We start from the raw sequence: 17,585 nt of genomic DNA, 5'->3' as shown, positions 1-17,585 counted from the left end.
GCGATTCTCGGAGTCGACTTTTTTCACATGACGGGCGAGGATGGCACCCTGACCACCTACAACGAGAACGTCTTGCGCGGAGTCTGCACCGAGGAGGAGGTCGAGTCCGGCCTTTGCTCGCTCAATCAGACGGTCTCGTCCGAGACGGCACGTGGCTTCACGTACGGCGAAGAGTACTACGGCACTTTCTTCCGCGCGCTGTACACGCTCTTTCAAGTGCTGACGGGCGAGTCGTGGTCCGAGATGGTCGCCCGTCCGGCCATATTTTCAATGAAAATGGCGCTCGGGCCGGCGCTCTTCTACGTCTCCTTCATCGTCATCTGCCAAATCGTGCTCATCAACGTTGTTGTCGCCGTACTGCTCGACAAAATGGTGACCGAGGATGCGCCAGATCCGGTACACTCTACATCCTCTACACCCTCCCTCAGGTAGTCATCGGGCTTTTCTCCGAGTAAAGAAAGAAAGAAAACAGACAAGCCAAGGGAGGGATGGGAGGACGGCACGCCCCCACCACACAGGGATTTTAAGGAGAGGAGTGTGGTGCTAGCCGTCGCCCACCCTAACCCTTGGTCGTCTGCCTCTTTCTATCTCCCTTCGCATAGTCCCTCGCCGATTCCTCGGCTGCAACCTTCATGCCACCTCGCGGTCGTCCCACTCTCGTCGTTCTCCCTCCCTCCTGTCGCTTCCTTCCTCCTCTGTCGCGTCGCTCTCGTCTGCCTCGTCCTGCGAGTCAAAATGTCTTGGTGGATGTTCTTTTTCGTGCCCAGTAAAAGAAAGAAAGAAAACGGGCAACCCAAGGGAGGGCTGCCAGTGGGACGTGAAAATTCTTTTTCCCAACCGTGAACTTGTCAGCGGCTCGGGCTTGCTTCGAACCAAAGCCTTGTGGTTGCTCACGTAAACACTTCGACCACACCTCAGCAGCATATATGGGCACGCGGGCGATCCTCCCCCTCCTCGCCCTCCTCGAGGTCGGCTTGGCCTTCGGCGGTCTCTCCGGCGACCAAGGGTGGCACGCCGTGCCGCTCTTTCGCAAGCCCGCTGTGTCCACCGGCCAGCTCGAGCTGGTCGAGGAAGGCTTGAACGTGCTGCGGGCGCAGACGGAGCCCTTCGCCATCGTGAGCGCCGTCGGCCCCACGCGCACCGGCAAGAGCTCCATCCTCGGCCGCGCCTTCTTCCGCGGCGAGCACGAAAACATCTTTGAGGTTGGCTCGGGCGTCACGTCGCACACCGGCGGAGTGTGGATCGCGAGCCAGCCGATCGAGGTGAAGGTGGCGGACGGGAGCACGCTGCGCGTGCTCTTCATCGACACTGAGGGCTTCAGCGGCGTCGGCGGCATCACCTCCAAGACGTACGAGGCCAACCTGTTTGGGCTCGTCTACCTGCTCTCTTCGGTCGTCATCTTCAACACGATGTTCCCGGTGGACGCGTCGACGGTGGCGAGCCTGAACGCGCACGCGAGCCACGCGCTGTCGATGCTGCAGGCCCTCACCGACAGCGGCCAACTCGTGCAAAAGGCGCCTGGGTAGCTGAGAAGTGCCCCGCTGCTGCAGGCCAATCTGCACTCTCACACTCGCTCACCCACGCGCACTGGGCCCTGCACTTTGAATGCCGCGGGGCTCCTGTCGTCTAGACGTGGAGTCGCCAGGGGCTGCCCGGCCCTTGCCCCACCACCCTCGTGTGTGTGGAGGAGTCTACCTGACCTCACCTTGCCTTAGGCCAAGCCGCGGCTCGTCTGGTCGATCCAATCCTTCAACATCTACAACCTGCACAACTCGGGTCTGGCGGCGACGGAGCCGCTCGCGGCGCGGAGCCGTCCACGAACCTTCTCGGAACCTTCCTGCAGGCATGGCGGCGACCGACCTGCTCGCTGCGCTGCGCAACGCCTCGCGCGCGTCCGGCGCGGGCATCGCTGTCTTGGGAGGCACTCCCTCCCTCCTCCTCCTCCACCCACGCCGCCGCCACCCCACCCCTCCGCCGCCCACGCCGCCGCCACCCCACCCCTCCGCCGCCACCCCACCCCTCCGCCGCCGCCACCCCACCCCTCCGCCGCCACCCCACCCCTCCGCCGCCACCCCACCCCTCCGCCACCACCCTACCCCTCCGCCGCCACCCCACCCCTCCGCCACCACCCTACCCCTCCGCCACCACCCCACCCCTCCGCCACCACCCTACCCCTCCAGGTGAGGCCGCCTCCTCCTCCACCTGGCTCGTCGAGCGGCTCTTTGAGCAGCAGGAGCTGGTGACTGTGCGGCGGCCCTAGAAGCGGAGGACGCATTCTTGTCTTCCCAACCAGCGCACGAGAGGAGGCGTCTTCGACTGTGCTCCGCTGTAGTCCGCGGTATTGAACTGGACTTGTGTGTCGCTGGTATTCACACCCCGCCTGAATCCCTTGCGCGAGTCCGCCCTCCCGCCCCGAGGTCGGCGTACTCAGCGCGCAGGTGCGGCGGCCGCACGCCTCGGACGAAGTGGTTGCCAACCTGGCTAAGTACAACTCGACGATCCTGTCGGCGGACTACCTGCACGACGCCGACCAGGTGGTGTCTAGGTGGTGCCTAGGTAGTGCCTGGGAAGTGCCTGGGAAGTGCCTGGGAAGTGCCTGGGAAGTGCCTGGGCCCTGCACGACGCCGACCAGGTCCACTCGAACGCCGGGGCTCTCTTGCCTCTCCCCCCCCTTCTGCAGGGGAGAGCCGGGGCGCCGAGCGCGCCGCCACTCCCGTCTCATGCCCTCTCGTAGACCCTCTCGTCGACTCTGACAGTGCCCATCTCTCCCGCTGCAATCTCCCCAGATCTCTCGGGGGGGGGGGCTGGGATCCCCAACCCACCCCGGAACCCGAACCCGCGCAGGTGCGTGCGGCGGCGATGCACGACCTCAAGGCGGTGCACCGCTGCAAGGAGGCGGGGGGCCGTGCTCACCCTACAGCCACGGGACCGAACCCACACTGGGTTCGAGACTCTGGCGGGTATGGTACTAGGCGGGGACAGTGCTCACCCTCTCCGAGTGCACGCCGCAGCCGCTCGTCGGCACCGACTTTGTCGCGCAGGCCTCCCCAGATCTCCCTAGATCTCCCTGATCTCCCCATCTCTCCCCACACCTCCCCACACCTTCCCCATCTCTCCCCACCTCTCCCCACCTCTCCCCACCTCTACCCACCCCTCCCCACCCCTCCCCACCCCTCCCCACCCCTCCCCACCCCTCACCACCCCTCCCCACCCCTCCCCACACCTCCACAAACCTCCCCACCCCTCCCGAGAGCAGGTCTCCCTCTGGCTGAAGCACGGATACATCCTCGACCGCTCCGACCTCGAGCTCGACACGGCCGACGAGGCCGAGACCCTCAACCGCCTGCGCGAGCGCAACCGCAAGTGGTTCGACGAGCAGTGCGCCTCCCTAGAAGCGGGATACGGACTCGTGTACCCCAACTCGCGCTCGAGAGGACACGCACTCCGCTGTACTCGACCGTATTCAGCTGTACTCACTGTCTCCGCCTCCCCTCGTACTCACGCGGTGCTCCGAGTACTCTGCACAACCTGCTGCACAACACCCGCCTCCCCGCCCTCCTGTCGGCCTCCTCTCCCCTCGCAGCTGCTCCTCCCTCAACCAGGAGCTGCACGATGGTGTGAGCAGCGTCTCTTCACACCTGCAGCTGTGAACAGGTGCGCCACCCTCAACGAAGAGCTGCGCACCAAGTTTTACTGGTACCGCGAGGAGTCGGCAGACAACGCGAAGCTGCGCGACGAGGTGGCGGCCGCCGTCGGCAACGAGATCATCCGAGATCGCGCGAGATCGCGCGAGATCGCGATTGAGTAGGCGGTGGCGGCCGTCGACAAGATGATGAAGGGGTGCGTCTCCCCACATCTCCCCACATCTCCCCACATCTCCCCACATCTCGACGAGATGATGAAGGGGCGCGTCCCTCCCTCCGCTCCCTCCTCAGTGTCTTTTGCTCGCAGTGTATTGCACACTGCAGGGTGTAGAGAGAAGAGAAGAGAACGGAAGAGAAGAGTAGAGAAGAGCAGAGCAGAGGGGCTCAGGTTGACAAGATGACGAAGTGGCACCACCACCGGACTCCCGCCGGCCGACACACTCCTCCTCCACTGGTCGCGACTCCTCGGCCCCAATGCAAAGGTTCCACGGCGCCGCGCTCTCGCGCCTCGTCGAGTCCGGCGTCTTTTGGAAGTTTCCGGGAAAGGGCGCGATGCTGGTGGAGGCGCAGGCGGACCAAGCGATGCAGCGGTGCAAGGAGACGCTCGACGGCACGCGCAGGCACGTGGAGGGCTGGACGTAATCTCGGCTCATCTCGGCTCATCTCGGCTCATCTCGGCTCATCTCGGCACATGGAAGGCTGGTTTTACTCTCGGCTCATCTCGGCTCGTCTCGGCTAATCTAGGCACATGGAAGGCTGGACGGCGAGCCACCGGGCGACAAAGGCGACGCCCACGCGATTGTGTAGCCGCCTCTAGTGGTCTGCTGTGCGCCTTTGCCTCGACACACCCGTAGTGCTAGCACCCCACGCCTGCTTTGGGAGACTTGTGGCCCGCTCAGCAGCCTTGGCGTCCGTGACGGGTGTAGCTCCTGTCTGAAGCGGCGCGCACACCGGTTCCTAGGCGACGCCGGCCCAGGAGCTCTTCAAGAAGCTCGAGGCGGAGGCGCCCAAGCCGTCGGGCGGGCTGAGCTATAAGCTGGTGCGCACGCCTAGCCGGGAGGGGTTGGGTTCCGCTCTCCCCACGCACATTGGGTTTGGCGCCTGACTGCCGTGGGGCTCCTGACTTTAGATGTGGAGTCGCGAGGGTCTGCCCTGGCCTTTTGCCTCACCACCTCGTGTGTGTGGAGAAGGAAGTGGAGCTTGCCTTGCCTTAGGTCGCCGAGGACAGCTCCTGCTTCAGCAACGCGGGCGGCGCGGGCGACATTCACCGGCTGCACCTCGGGAACGGGATGACGCTCGAGGCGCGATCTCGGCCACATCTCCCCCCACCCCACCACCACCCCGTCTCGGCTTGGGATCGAGGCCACCTCTCCGCCACCTCTCCGCCACCCTCTCCGCCACCCCTTGCCCACCTCTCTGCCACCCCTTGCCCACCTCTCCGCCACCTCTCAGGCGTGCGCCGAGGCGGTCTCCAAGAAGTGCGAGTGCGGCCGCGGCTTCGAGCACGACAAGGGCAATGACGGCTACTGCGGCTGCGGGATGGCGGGCACGCCGAACACCGATTGCACAACAGTCCGACGACGGCTGCTCACGAACGCGACACACACCGGGCAGTCCGCTTTCTTTTGTCTTAGGCACCGAGTCCGACGACGACTTCTCGTACGGCAGCGCGCGCTACATCATGTTCAACCCCGCCTGCCTCAACCAGCAGAGCGAGGCGCGCAAGCGTGCGCTGGAGCAGGCCAACGCCGCGGCAGGGGGCGAAGACGGCGGCGGCGCGCTGGCAGCGGCGGTGGTCAAGGACTACGACGCGCCCAAGAAGAGGCGACAGGTCTGCTTTGACGTCTACGACTAGCGGGCCGCGCTCCTCTTCCAAGACGACTGCGGCGGCTGACTCGTGCTTGCGGCGTCGAGCCGCCGGAGGGCCCACCCCGGCGCGGGTGTTCGGTCTGGGCGCTGGGGTTGGAGTGCGCAGGCGCAGTAGCCTCGGGCTAGGGCTTTACCATCTCGGCCTGGTCGTACCCCTCCTGTGGTCGAGAGGAGCAGATGTGTGTTCAGGGGCGGGGCGGGGGTGCTACTAGTTCGTTATGTGGTTCTTGTCTTGACCAAGCATGTCGTGTGCGGAGCTATTCAATTCCCACCAACTGCAACTCCAACTGTCGGTGTTCGGTGACAGGCTAGTTCGTCCATTTTACAGTGGCACAGCGCGCGTTACACAAGCTTGATTTTATGTGTAATTTGCCCAAGCATTTAGCATTTTTGCAAATTACCAACGGCAAAAGAGAGAGAGAGATTTCTCTCTCTCTCTCAACGGCAACGCCCAACGAAGAATTTTCCAGTAAAAGAAAGAGTGTCTGCTGTTCCCGGAAAGTGAGAAACGCCGGGCAGCGTGGCGCATTCTACTTGAGCACTTGAGCACTGGATAGGGTCGATTCCGCATGGCGGGTACGGGACCCCCCCCCGTCTGCGTGAGTGCTTCACGACACGTTTTGCGCGTCTATTCCGCTTGCGGGTTGGCTCCCGAGTGACAGCCCCGTCATGGAGTTCCGTGCGATGGCCAGGGATTCGAGCGGAGGGTGCCCCGGATTCATCTATCCGTTGGGCCCCGGCACCTATTTTAGAACGGATCACTTTGCGCAGCAGCCGTCGGCCGCCGCTTTTTAGCTGGACGGCAGTGCGCTGCGCCGTCGCTCTGTCGTGCACGCTCTCGTGCTTCGTTGTGACCCACCCTGTCCCACCCACCCGTGTGTGATCAGTGTCTACGGAGGGAGTGTCTTTGGCTCACGCCAGGGCGCTCGTTGCTCCTCCGTCTCTTTGTATCTTCCATACATGTAGAGAGAGAGAAAAAAAGTACGTACATGTAGAGAGAGAGAGAGAGAGTAGTGGTACATGTACGTACGTGTACATGTACTACGTACGGACTCTCTCTCTCTCACTACGTGTGCGTTTATCAGAAGACTCGATTGCGGGCTGGTACGTCCATCGGGCCTCGTCGAGGTAGGGGCCAGTCAGTGAGGCTCACGCGTCGCTGCGCCAATGGCGTCGCCTGACGCGCCATGGTTGACGGGGGCATGGTCGACGACCGCGCTTACCCTCTGCATGGCCTCACACGAGCGGCTCGGCGAGAGGTCTCCCCTCCGGCTGGTGGCGTCGCACGCCGATCTCCTCCGCTGCATCATGCGCTTCATAGAGCTGATCGTGCCGGACGACGCGCCCTCGCTGGCCGTAGCCATCGCGCGTGCCGCGCCGGGGCAGCGCATCCTGCTGCGCCGGGGCGAGCACCACATCGACTGCGGCGCCGCGCTGCAGCCGCTGAGCGCTCTGCCGCTCGCCATCCGAGGCGAGGTGGGCGCGGTCGTTCGAGGCACGCTCGTGCTCGGCGCCGGCGGCGGCTCCATCCACGGCGTGCGCTTCGACGACGCCGGCGGCAGCTGCCTGTAGAGGTGACAGGTCCAGGTGTTGTCCACGATATGTCCGAGACATGTCCTTAGGCGGCGACTGCCTGCGGTGCGTGGGAGGCCAGTGGCTGCTGGCGCGGCTCCGGCTCCGCTGCTCTGACGGGTGCGCTCGAAGAGATCCGTCTCTGTTTTTGACGGCGCGGCTTCTTTTAGGCTGCGCTGCTCGCACGGCTGCGCTCTGCGGCTGAGCGGCGGCGCGCAGGTGCATATTTCGGCCGTCTTTGCCCCACACCTGCTCCATGCGTGCGTGCTAGCCCCACGGCGTGGAGTGTGCTGAAGTCCCTCGCCTTGAGTGTGTTGCAGTGTGCTGAAGTCCCTCGCCTGAGTGTGCTGCGCGTGCGTGCCCCAACCGCCCGATGCATGCATATCACTTTTGCACTGCAGGTGACGCTGGAGCGGTGCACGCTCGGCGGCGAGAGCGAGCAGGAGTCAGCCGCAAAAGAAACACGCGGAGCAGGCAGCACGCATCTGCAGCGCGTATTGTTTTCAACAGGAGATGGGCACGAGCGTGGTGGTGCTCTCGGCCTACGGGTACGCACGAGCCCTTGAACAGCCTTCCTCGCATCCTGGCCCCAACACAGACGCTCCTTCTCGAGTAGTTCAGCTGGCCCTCCTCCATAAGCGGCTGCCACTTCAGAGTAGCGCATTGGCTCCCCTCCAGAAGACAGCCGACACTCTGAGCTGTCGCGGCTGCCTCCGAGGAGTCTCCAACCACTTAAGAGTAGCGCATTGGCTCCCCTCCATCGCGTAGTACGACTGGCCCCCCTCCCGACGCAGTCCTCGCTCCCCCTTCCCGGTTCCTTCGCAGGTCGGTGCAGGAGGCCGGCATCCGAAAGACGGCCTGCGACCCGAGAGAAACTGGAGACGAGAGTTGCATTCTGATCAGCATTCGAGAGAGGACCGCGTTGCCTTCGAATTCACGCAAAAACACAACCCCGGGGCCCAAGACGCACAAGCACAGACAGTCGAGAAGGGAGAGACAGACGGCCTCCTCCCGCCCTGAGGTTTGCGTGTCCACACTGCAGGCGTGCTACGCGTTGGTACTGCGGAACAAGGCGCCGCGGGTGGGTTCGGCTGGTAGGGGAGGGTGGGTTCGGGTCCTGTGGGGTAGGGGAGGGGGCTGCGGAACAAGGCGCGCGAGTTCCCCACCGCTGCCCCTCTGAAGATTGCACGTATGTCTGCGTGGTGCTGCCTCTCCCTGAGAACGCACACACCGCCTCGTGTGCAATGCCCCCGTGTGCTCGCGAGTGTGTATGTGCCCCATCCTCCGTGCTGGGAGTGTGTCACACTGACTGACCCACCCAGGCGCGGCTACGTTGCACGGCTATCTCCCCAGATCTCCCCATATCTCCAGGCGCGGCTACGTTGCACGGCTTGCAATCTCCCCAGATCTCCCCATATCTCCCAGGCGCGGCTACGTTGCACGGCTTGCACGCTGTCGCACTGCTCTGAGGCCGCGCTACCGCCGAGCACCTCTCACCAGTTATATCATTCTCAATTGTGATGCCTCTTCTTTTAGGCCGCGCTATCGCCGAGACACCTCTCACCAGTTATCATTCTAATAGTATGATGACTCATCGTTCTTAGGCCGCGCTACTCCTCCCGAGACACCTCTCACCAGTTGAATCCTCATACTCTGATGAGTTGCTCTGACTAGGCCGCGCTACTCCTCGCCGAAAACTCGCGCGCGCTGCTCAGCGACACACTCATCGACGGCGCGCCCGCGGCGTTCGTCGCCGGCGGCTGGGCCTAGAAGCGGAATACGCGTTCGAACCAGCGCTCGAGAGGACACGCATTCAGCTGTGGTCGGCTGTACTCCGCTGTACTCGCTGCAGTTGCATCCCCTTGTGGCGATGCCACATCTGATGCGATGCTACCTCTCATGCGATGCTACCTAAATACATCTGATGCGATGCTACACCCCATGCACGGCACGAGAGGGTATTCAAGCAAAAGCACATCCCCGGTTCACCCCGATCGTGTCCATGGCTGCAGGCAGCTGGCCCGGCGGCCGTGCCCTCGAGCTGGCGCGACGCGCGCCATATTTGTTTGTCGTCGTATTTCTTTTTCACGCGCGGATTTCTGTTCATAGGCGGGCGGGTGCCGCATCCGGCGCGTGAAGCGGTTGTGGGTGGGCGACGGCCGGTCCGCGCGGCGGCGTGAGCTGTGAACGGCGTCTCTTCACAGCGTGAGGTGTGGTTAGGTGGACGGCGACCGGCCGCGCGTGCACGTGATGAGTGGCGACACGGCCCTCGCTGAGTGCTTCGGAGAGGACGAGGCGAGAGACCGCCGAGACACCGCCGAGACACCGCCGAGACATGCCCGAGACACCGCCGCGACATAGCCGCGACTTAGCCGCGACACCGCCGAGAGACACCGCCGAGAGACACAGCCGAGAGGTGCACCCCGATGTGGATACTCTCGCACCCTGAGTCGCCTTGATGTCTTCACTATCTTCAGGACGAGGCGGCCGCCGGCCTGCGCAGCCTGCACGCCGCGCAGAGAGAGGTGCGCGGCGACGGCGAGAGCACGACGTCGGCGAGCTCGCTCGAGGAGCAGGGCTACGCCAACATCGAGGCGCTCATGGAGGAGCTCGACGACATGGCGCTCTCACAGGCAGCCGCCGGCTCCAATGCGGTCCAGAGCAGCTGAACCTGAAACGCTGAAAGGCGCTAGCGTCAGAGGGGAGTCAGAGACACGGTCGCTGTGTTTTACCAGGCTCGCTTGCGGGGGGGAGGGGGAGCGGAAAGAGGAACCTCTTCCGAAGCGCCACTCTACATCCTCGATCGCCGTGCAAAGCTCGCTTCCGAGCTCTCACGCCGCGCGTAGGGCCGTTAGGGGCCTAGACGCTAGAGAACACAACACCCCTCTCCCTTTTCTCCCTGCTCCCAGGTAAGCTAAAAGTACCGCGTATACGGAATACGCCCTCGCGGGCGAGTCGCTTTGTGACAGTGCGCGCCAGTCCCGTGCCCAGTGTTGTGCGAGGGAGTTTTTTTGTAAACTGGGAATGTACGTAAGAGCCACATACATGAGAGAGGCCACTACCATGATGGGATCTTCACCAAACGCAACAAGTTCAACCTGCTTCTCCACGAGACATTCGGCGACGGCTTCTCGCCGCCAGCAGTTGCAAAGATCAACCGCCTTGCGCGCAAGGCTCAACGCTCGGGCGTTGACCGCACCGCGTACCCTCCCCACTCCCGCCTCTCATTTGTGTCACACCACGCGGAACGCATCTCCATCGCCTCGGTGAAGGGGGTAAACCGTGCCATCCTCGATCGCCGTGCAAAGCTCGCTTCCGAGCTCTCACGCCGCGCGTAGGGCCCTTAGGGGCCTAGAGAACACAACCCCCCTCTCTCTTTTCTCCCAGTAAGCTATAAGTACGTACATGAGAAAATAACTCCAGCTTTTCTCCCAAGCTAAAAGTACATTTGATGAGTAGAGCTCTAGAGCTCGATCCGTCCGTGAGATGGGTTTCGCTTCGGCTGGTCGGGCAGCAGGCGTCGGTTGCGACGCGCCCCCAACTCCCACAGATGGACATAAACCCCGGGAGTCGTGGGAGTCCTACCGCGTCCTGCCGCCGAGTCGGAATGCTGGCCGGCGTCGCCCTTCTGGTTGGGCTAGCAGCGTTGCCGCTAGCCCACCAGCAAGCACAGCACCTCGATGCGTTTGACACCATCTCGGGCCTGCTTTCCCCGCTTGCCCGATCTATGGGCATTGCTACTCGGGGCGGGGTGCACAACAACCTGGGTGGCGCTGGTCCGATGACTGGCGAGCCGCATATGTACTTGCCCTCTGTCGGGACCACGGACCAAGGGACCCCCTTTGACATGAAGATCGAGGTTATTGGGTCGCAATCGGACGCCTACATCCCGGGCAATGTTGCTTATAACACGATCAACGGGGCGTTCGCGCAGATCAACCTCGCACCCGACAAGTCTGTAGAGCTGCAGCTCGGTTTCTTCTATCCCGGGGGCGAGTATCACGCCGCGCTGCACGAGGTTGTAATTACGGTTTATGACCTCGACATGGAGTACGACGTCAACTTGGATGGCGTCGAGTCTATCGTGGCGCACCATTTCGATCATTACCTTCTGGATACAGACACGCTGGTTGAGATCGAGCCCATTGGAGGTGGCGCCATCTTCACCGCAACGCAAAAGGGAGGCGCGTACGACAACCCGACATCCCACCCCACTCCCGGGTCTGGGCCTCCCACTCCCACCCAACTCGCTCGAGCTGTGACGCTCGTCTACTTAGACACGTGGTCCGTGGTTTTGCACTTCGCGACCAGCAAATCGTACCATGGCGGGCGCAACATCGTGCTCGCCGTCGGGACCCCATTCACTGACTACCGGGACGAATGTGTGGATCCATCATCAAAGCATGTGTTGGAGGCGACAAAGGGTCGGACTTTCTACGCGTCGGTGGCCTCTCAGAGAGTCGATGCTCTGACGCCTCTCAGTGAGCACTGCTTCCGGGTCGAGATTGGCCAAACGATTGAAGGGATCGTTAGCAACGACGGCAGTTGTGACGACGCTACATTTTCCAGCAACGCGGCCGATATCTATGGCTCCATTGCGCCGGATCAGCCCTTTGAGGGAAATGAGCAAGAGTATTCGGACGGCTCAACAAACGGATGCGATTATCCTCGGCACTCCACGCTGTACCTGGACATTAAGAGCAGCACTCAGGGCTCCCTCAGCATCGACGTCCACGAGACCTCTTCCTGCGTCTACTTCATCACACTTTCCGGTGGCATCCAGGACTTTGGGCTGAAATCGTGCACGGAAGTCCAAAAGCTCGGCTAATGCGGATGGCAGCTAGTCGTCTCGAAGAGTTCGTCCATTGAGTTTAGCCGAGTTCCCCGAGGTGAGCCCTCAGCTACTGCCCCGAGAAGTTTCACGCGGTGCGAGCGCAGAGCTGTGTTCATCTCGTTTACTACTTTCGTAAACGCAATTTCCTTTAACGCCCTTGAAATCTGTTTGTGTGCGCGGCGAGCTCCCGCCCCTGACCCCGCTAGCACCCCCGCTGGCCCGGAGCCAGCCTTGGCACCGCCGAGAGAGCGCGCTCACAGGCGAGCGCGTAAAGCTCGCCGACGCGCGACGGGCACGGCCACCGATTCGTTGGCATCAAAGATGAGCTCACTCGTGCGCAACTTTTCATAGTTCGGCGAGAAACTGTGACACACACATGACATGCAGCACGCGCGTGCGCACACAAACACCCAACAAACGCACCCAAGTGCATATTGTAACACCTTGAGTGTGTGAGTGTGACTGCAGAAGTTTACCTTACTGCTTACACCACCTGACCTGACCTCACCATCCCACATTTATTTAGGTAGTTAGGAAGGCGAAACACATTCCGCCCGGCCGTAAAAAGGAAGAAAAGAAAGAAAGAAAACAGAAAACCCAAGGGAGGGACGTAAAAAGAAAGAAAGAAAAGACAGTGCTGCAAGAATTCTTCTTTTACGCTGTGCCTTTTGTGGTGCTAGTTCGTGCCAGTCTGCTGTGAGAGGGCGCTCGTAGAATTCTTTTACGCACCTAGGCAAACACGATGTCCCAGTCGGCTGCGGGCCACACCTCGCCGCTTCGCCGCAATGGTACGCCTTCGCGCCGACTCCTCTCGCTCAACGAGAGCTGCGACGCCGCGTGCGAGAGCGAGCAGGTCCACATCCAGCTGGGCGGGCCGGGCGAGATGGTGGTCGTCTACACCAGCCAGGACGAGTCTGTTGACTCGTCCGTGGCCTATTGGGAGGCGGACGAGCCGGGTCTGGTCCTCGTCGCCAACGGCAGCAGCTCCGCATACTCGCAGCTTATGTGGCTCGAGGCTAGAGCGCTCACCGACCCGCCCCTCGGCGCCGCCGGCGCGCAGCCGTCCGAGCTGATGGCGCTGCAGGACACTACGTCGTGGGCGTCGCACCTTCCGGTGGCGCCATTCGGGCGGAGCCAGTCGTACCATGCCGCAGCGGCGCGCCCGACCTCGGGCCTGGGCGAGTACAACAACCCGGCCATGTACTACAACCAGATAGATACTCGGACTGGACGCACAGTCACACACACACACACCACACACACAAGACACTCCGCCAGCTGGGCTTCCACACATCCTGATAGAGAGGGGAAGAGCAGCCAGAGGCTGGGACTGGACACCGGCGCGGTATGGGCGGGCGCTAGACAGAAGAGGACGACACGCGCGAGCGACACGCAGACACACAGACTCACAAGACACTCGGCCAGGCTGCCGCCGCCATCCCCGCCCTGATGCGGGGTTTATTCACACCACAGCACAACCCAGGCCCGGATCGCACGGCAGCACAGTGACAGTCAGACACGCAACACGCGGTCCCAGGGAAGGCGAGCCAAAACTCGTATCGCTGGTGCATTCACACCGCAGGTACTACAACTCTCCGCTCGTGCACACCGTACCGCTGCCGCGTCTCTCGCCGGGTGAGCCTCGCCGAGATGCCGCCGAGATACAGCCCAGATATGGCCGAGCTACAGCCGAGATACTGCCGAGATGTAGCCGAGGTGTAGCCGAGATATGGCCGTCCTCTCGCCCGGTGATCGCCAAGTGTGACCTGGCCCAGGGTGTTGTGTGTTGCGGGAGCCTCTCTCGGCGTCGAGACGCAGCGCCGCCCGCCCTCCCTCTCCCTCTCACACTTTGCATCCCCATCCCTGGTCCCCTGCCTTTGCACCGCCTCTGCAATGCCCCTCCCCGCGTTCACTGCAATGCCCCTCCCTGGTCCGCATGAGCCCGCGCCTTCACCACCAGGGGTTGCCTACCAGTACCGCGTGGCGGGGTCAAGCGCAACCTTCGCATTCACGTACCCGCCGGGCTCCGCAGCATCGGCAGAGGGAGGCGGCGGCGGCGGCGGCGGCGGTGGCGGCGGTGGCGGCGATGGCGGTGGCGGCGATGGCGGCGACGCTTCCGGCGACGGCAAGGCAGCGGCTTCTGGCGGCGGCAGCTCGGTCTACCCGTGGACAATCGGCCTCACCGCCGACCTCGGCCAGCACGGAGGTGTCGCTGGCCCCCCGTCGTGTTTCTTTTTTGGACGGCGTGCTTCTTCTTCTACGGTAGGCCAGACGGAGGTGTCGCTAGCCAACGCGGAGCTGCTGCGGACGAGGCTGCGACGGGCCGGCCTCCCCTCGTCCTCCTCCAAGTACTTACTGAGCCCTAGTGAGTCAGGCTGCAAGGGAGCGGATCACTCGTCCTCCTTGCGGGCGACCTCTCGTACGCCGACGGCAGAGCCTAGCAGAGATGTCGCCGAGATACAGCCCAGATACAGCCCAGATACAGCCGAGATACAGCCCAGATACAGCCGAGATACAGCCGAGATACAGCCGACCTCTCGTACGCCGACGGCTACTCCTCGCGGTGGGACGCGCGGCGTGTTTCTTTTTTCGACGACGTGTTTCTTTTCCGATAGGCTTCTACTCGCGGTGGGACAGCTACGCCAGGCTGATGCAGCCCCTCGCCGCGACGGTGCCCGTGATGAGCTGCGGCGGGAACCACGAGGCTGGGGCGGCCGGGGCGTGGGTCTCGTACAGCGGCAAGAGCAGTCAATGATGAGTCATCATCAATAAACAGGCTGGGGCGGCCGGGGCGTGGTCTCGTAGAGGGGCAGCAGCAGCTACTCGTTCCTCGTTGGTACTTCAGGTTGGGACGGCCGAGGCGTGGGTCTCGTACAACACGCGCTACCCGATGCCGTACCGGTCCGGGTCCGGCTCGACGTGTGCTGGTTTTGCTGACGAATGATGAATCAGTCACCATCAGTCATTAGGTCGCCCGGGCTCGCCGAAACTTGTGTGTGGTGTTAGTTGCGAATGACGCATCATTCATCGTTAGGTCGTCCGGCTCGCCGAGCAACTTGTGGTGGTCGCGCGCCGTCGGGCCGCTGCACCTCATCTCGCTGTCGTCGTACGCCGCGACAGAGGCGGGCTAACTCCAGCCTTAGTCCACTAGTCATCAGCGGTTCACAGTCCACTGACCGTGCAGGCGGGCTCGCTCCAGCACGCATGGCTGGTGCGCGACTTGGCGGCGGTCGACCGCGCCGCCACGCCGTGGTTGGTCGTGATGATGCACGCGCCGTGGTACAACTCCAACTCAGGTACAACTCCAACTCGGGCCACGCGACGCGGGGCTGCGACTAGTGCACGAGCTGCGAGTCACGCGTGGCGATGGGTTGTAGGCCCGCGCGACGCGGGGCGGAGCTAGCAGGGGCCGCTCCGATGGCTTCACAGGCAGTCCTTGGGTGTAGGGCACGCGGGCGAGGCGGAGCTGATGCGCAGGGACATGGAGCCGCTCCTCTTCGAGGCGGGCGTCGACCTCGTCCTCTCGGGGCAAACAACCTTACGGAAGAACAGAGACGCCAGGAGATGGGTACACAGGAGCAGTCCCCCGCCCCCCCATATGCGGTCTTTGCGAGGGGCGGTTTGTGGGGGGTGGTGCGGACTGGCCGGGGTCGTCCTCCCAACGGGTCGGACTAGCACTAGCCGTCGTCCTTTTCGGGGAACAGTGCGGCGAGGGCTTAGTCATCACTCATCGATGGCTGCTAGTCGTGCATTGTTTCGTTGTGAACAATCAGGCACCTCCACGCCTACGAGCCGCTCCATGAGTTCTTGTTAAATCTTAATCTGTTCTAGTTGGATTATTGCTAGGCACGTGCACGCCTACGAGCGCTCGCGTCCCGTCTACGACGGCTGCTCCCACCCGTGCGCGCCCCGTGTGCCTCAACCTCGGGTAACGGCTGAAAGAGAAGCGCGGCGGGCCCATCTTTGTTTTTGTAGGTGCGGCCCCGTCTACCTCAACCTCGGCGACGGCGGCAACCGGGAGAGCGCGTACGTGCCGTGGCGCGAGCCGCAGCCAGCCTGGCCCGCCCCTCCCGCGAGTCCTCCTTCGGGGTCGGCTGAAAAAGAAATACAACCGGGGCGACGTCGCTTTCTAGGTCCGCCTTCCGCGAGTCCTCCTTCGGGGTCGGCCTCCTCACCCTCGTCAACGAGACGCACGCGAGATATAGCCGAGATAGAGCCCGAGATATAGCCGAGGTATAGCCCATCATCCCTGCTGCCTGAATGTTTCTCTTTCTAGCGCCAGTCCCGTGCCCAGTGTCGTGAGAGGGAGCTTCGTTGTAAAATTCTATTTCTAGGCGCGCTTCTGGCGGCAGCCCCCCCCCCTCAAAGAAGAAACACAGCGCGCGATGTGTCTGTCTCTAGGCGCGCTTCAACTGGACGCGCGCCGCGTGCGCCTCGCTCGACGCGGCGGAGGGCCACGTCGATTGGGACCACCGCCACTGCTTCACGCGCACGCACTACGGAGAGGACAACTCGGCCACCCGCCTCGCCGACACCGACGGCGCCTGGCTCGTCCGCAACGCGGAAGGCTGTATTTCTTTTTTAGGTCCAGTACTTAGCTCTTTAGGCGCTTGGCTCGTGCGCAGCGCCGATCGCAGCTGCAGCCAGCCGGCAGAGGGAGCTTGCGACCCCGCTGTGCCTCCCGCCGCCCACCCGCCGCCGCCGCCGCCGCCGCCGCGGCTGCCGCCGCCGCAGCCGGGCGAGCGTTTCTCACTCGAGTACGACGTGGGCGGGCGCGCCTCAGCAGCGGGGCTAGGCTTCTTGGTGGGGGCTGCCTTCGTGGCGGCCTCCACCGCGCTCTTTCCCCGCGCTTGTCGGAGACGGCGGCAGGGCGGCGGCCGCCGCCAGTCTTCAGACTCGCCAAACGAGGTGCGGACGGGCCAGCTGGTGGGCTCCGGCGGCAGGGGCGCGGCAGGGGTGCAGATCTTGGACGTGTAGAATTGTAGAGGGCCGAGCACACTCTGGCTGCGGGTGTTCTGCAGGCCGGAGTGCGGGCGTGTCATGTGGGTTTGTGACCGTGTGTGGGCTTCGCTGGAGCACTTGGCTCAAGGCGTTTACTTTTGTAACTCTTGAAGCTTTTGTGATGCGTGTGTGTGCTGTGCCAGCCTTGCCTAGTCTTTCTGGATTCTGCTGATGTCGTGTTCAGGGCTCTCACTCAGGCACAGGAAAACGTCGCTTCGAACGCGCGCGCGACACGAGTCTGGATTGTGGATACACACACACACGCACACACACACGTCGCACACTTCTGTACTTTAAAGCCGTAACGCGTAAGATCGTTTTAGTACTCCACTGCGCACTGGAAGAGATCTCCGCAGTGAAACCACACCACCCCCGCCTCAACCCGCTCAGGGACGAACGCATTTCCCCCTTTCAAAGGCGGTTTCGAAGTTGATGAGACCTCGTCCCCCCCTCTCGAATGAAAGGCGTAAAAAGAGGCGCAGGAGGAGAAACGGCGGGGCTGCCGAAGAGGTTGGGGTTGCTGGTTCCAACTTTTTCTGGGGTATGGTTAATCTCGGCGGCCCAAAGGGGGGGGGGGGTATGGTCCTGACCGCCCAAGGCTAGCCCTACCATACCCCAAGCAGGTCTTCCAAGAGGCGGGGGGGTATGGTCTCGAGGTGGGTTGG

General features: G+C 63.0%; 4 protein-coding genes across 4 annotated transcripts; all 4 read left to right on the top strand.

Moving 5' to 3' along the window:
- The first annotated feature begins 2,511 nt into the window (after positions 1–2,511).
- EMIHUDRAFT_439477 (hypothetical protein) lies at positions 2,512–5,768 on the top strand. The gene is made up of 12 exons (XM_005793205.1): positions 2,512–2,534; positions 2,845–2,895; positions 2,973–3,041; positions 3,257–3,378; positions 3,655–3,739; positions 3,809–3,840; positions 4,127–4,268; positions 4,389–4,445; positions 4,606–4,683; positions 4,859–4,987; positions 5,097–5,216; positions 5,279–5,768. The coding sequence occupies exons 2-12, from the start codon at positions 2,860–2,862 to the stop codon at positions 5,723–5,725; spliced, it is 1,317 nt and encodes a 438-aa protein (XP_005793262.1). The 5' UTR covers positions 2,512–2,534; positions 2,845–2,859; the 3' UTR covers positions 5,726–5,768.
- A 912-nt stretch (positions 5,769–6,680) lies between these two features.
- Positions 6,681–9,754, top strand: EMIHUDRAFT_108250 (hypothetical protein; the record flags this gene model as incomplete). The annotated part of the gene is made up of 6 exons (XM_005793204.1): positions 6,681–7,081; positions 7,136–7,151; positions 8,128–8,166; positions 9,195–9,233; positions 9,306–9,332; positions 9,563–9,754. The coding sequence occupies 6 exons, from the start codon at positions 6,681–6,683 to the stop codon at positions 9,752–9,754; spliced, it is 714 nt and encodes a 237-aa protein (XP_005793261.1).
- Positions 9,755–14,776: 5,022 nt separating this feature from the next.
- Positions 14,777–15,448, top strand: EMIHUDRAFT_59279 (purple acid phosphatase; the record flags this gene model as incomplete). The annotated part of the gene is made up of 4 exons (XM_005793203.1): positions 14,777–14,820; positions 14,954–15,025; positions 15,088–15,215; positions 15,366–15,448. Coding segments are annotated over 4 exons (327 nt in total), but the record flags the coding sequence as incomplete, so codon positions are not given.
- Positions 15,449–15,652: 204 nt separating this feature from the next.
- Positions 15,653–16,525, top strand: EMIHUDRAFT_222176 (hypothetical protein; the record flags this gene model as incomplete). The annotated part of the gene is made up of 5 exons (XM_005793202.1): positions 15,653–15,672; positions 15,766–15,819; positions 15,895–15,949; positions 16,321–16,470; positions 16,505–16,525. 5 exons carry the CDS (start codon positions 15,653–15,655, stop codon positions 16,523–16,525), a joined length of 300 nt encoding a protein of 99 aa, XP_005793259.1.
- Positions 16,526–17,585: the final 1,060 nt, after the last annotated feature.

The sequence above is a fragment of the Emiliania huxleyi genome (assembly GCF_000372725.1).
Source record: "Emiliania huxleyi CCMP1516 unplaced genomic scaffold EMIHUscaffold_102, whole genome shotgun sequence".
Taxonomy (NCBI): domain Eukaryota; phylum Haptophyta; order Isochrysidales; family Noelaerhabdaceae; genus Emiliania; species Emiliania huxleyi.
Note: the sequence above shows the minus strand (reverse complement) of the source record. Positions and strands in the feature narration are given on the sequence as shown.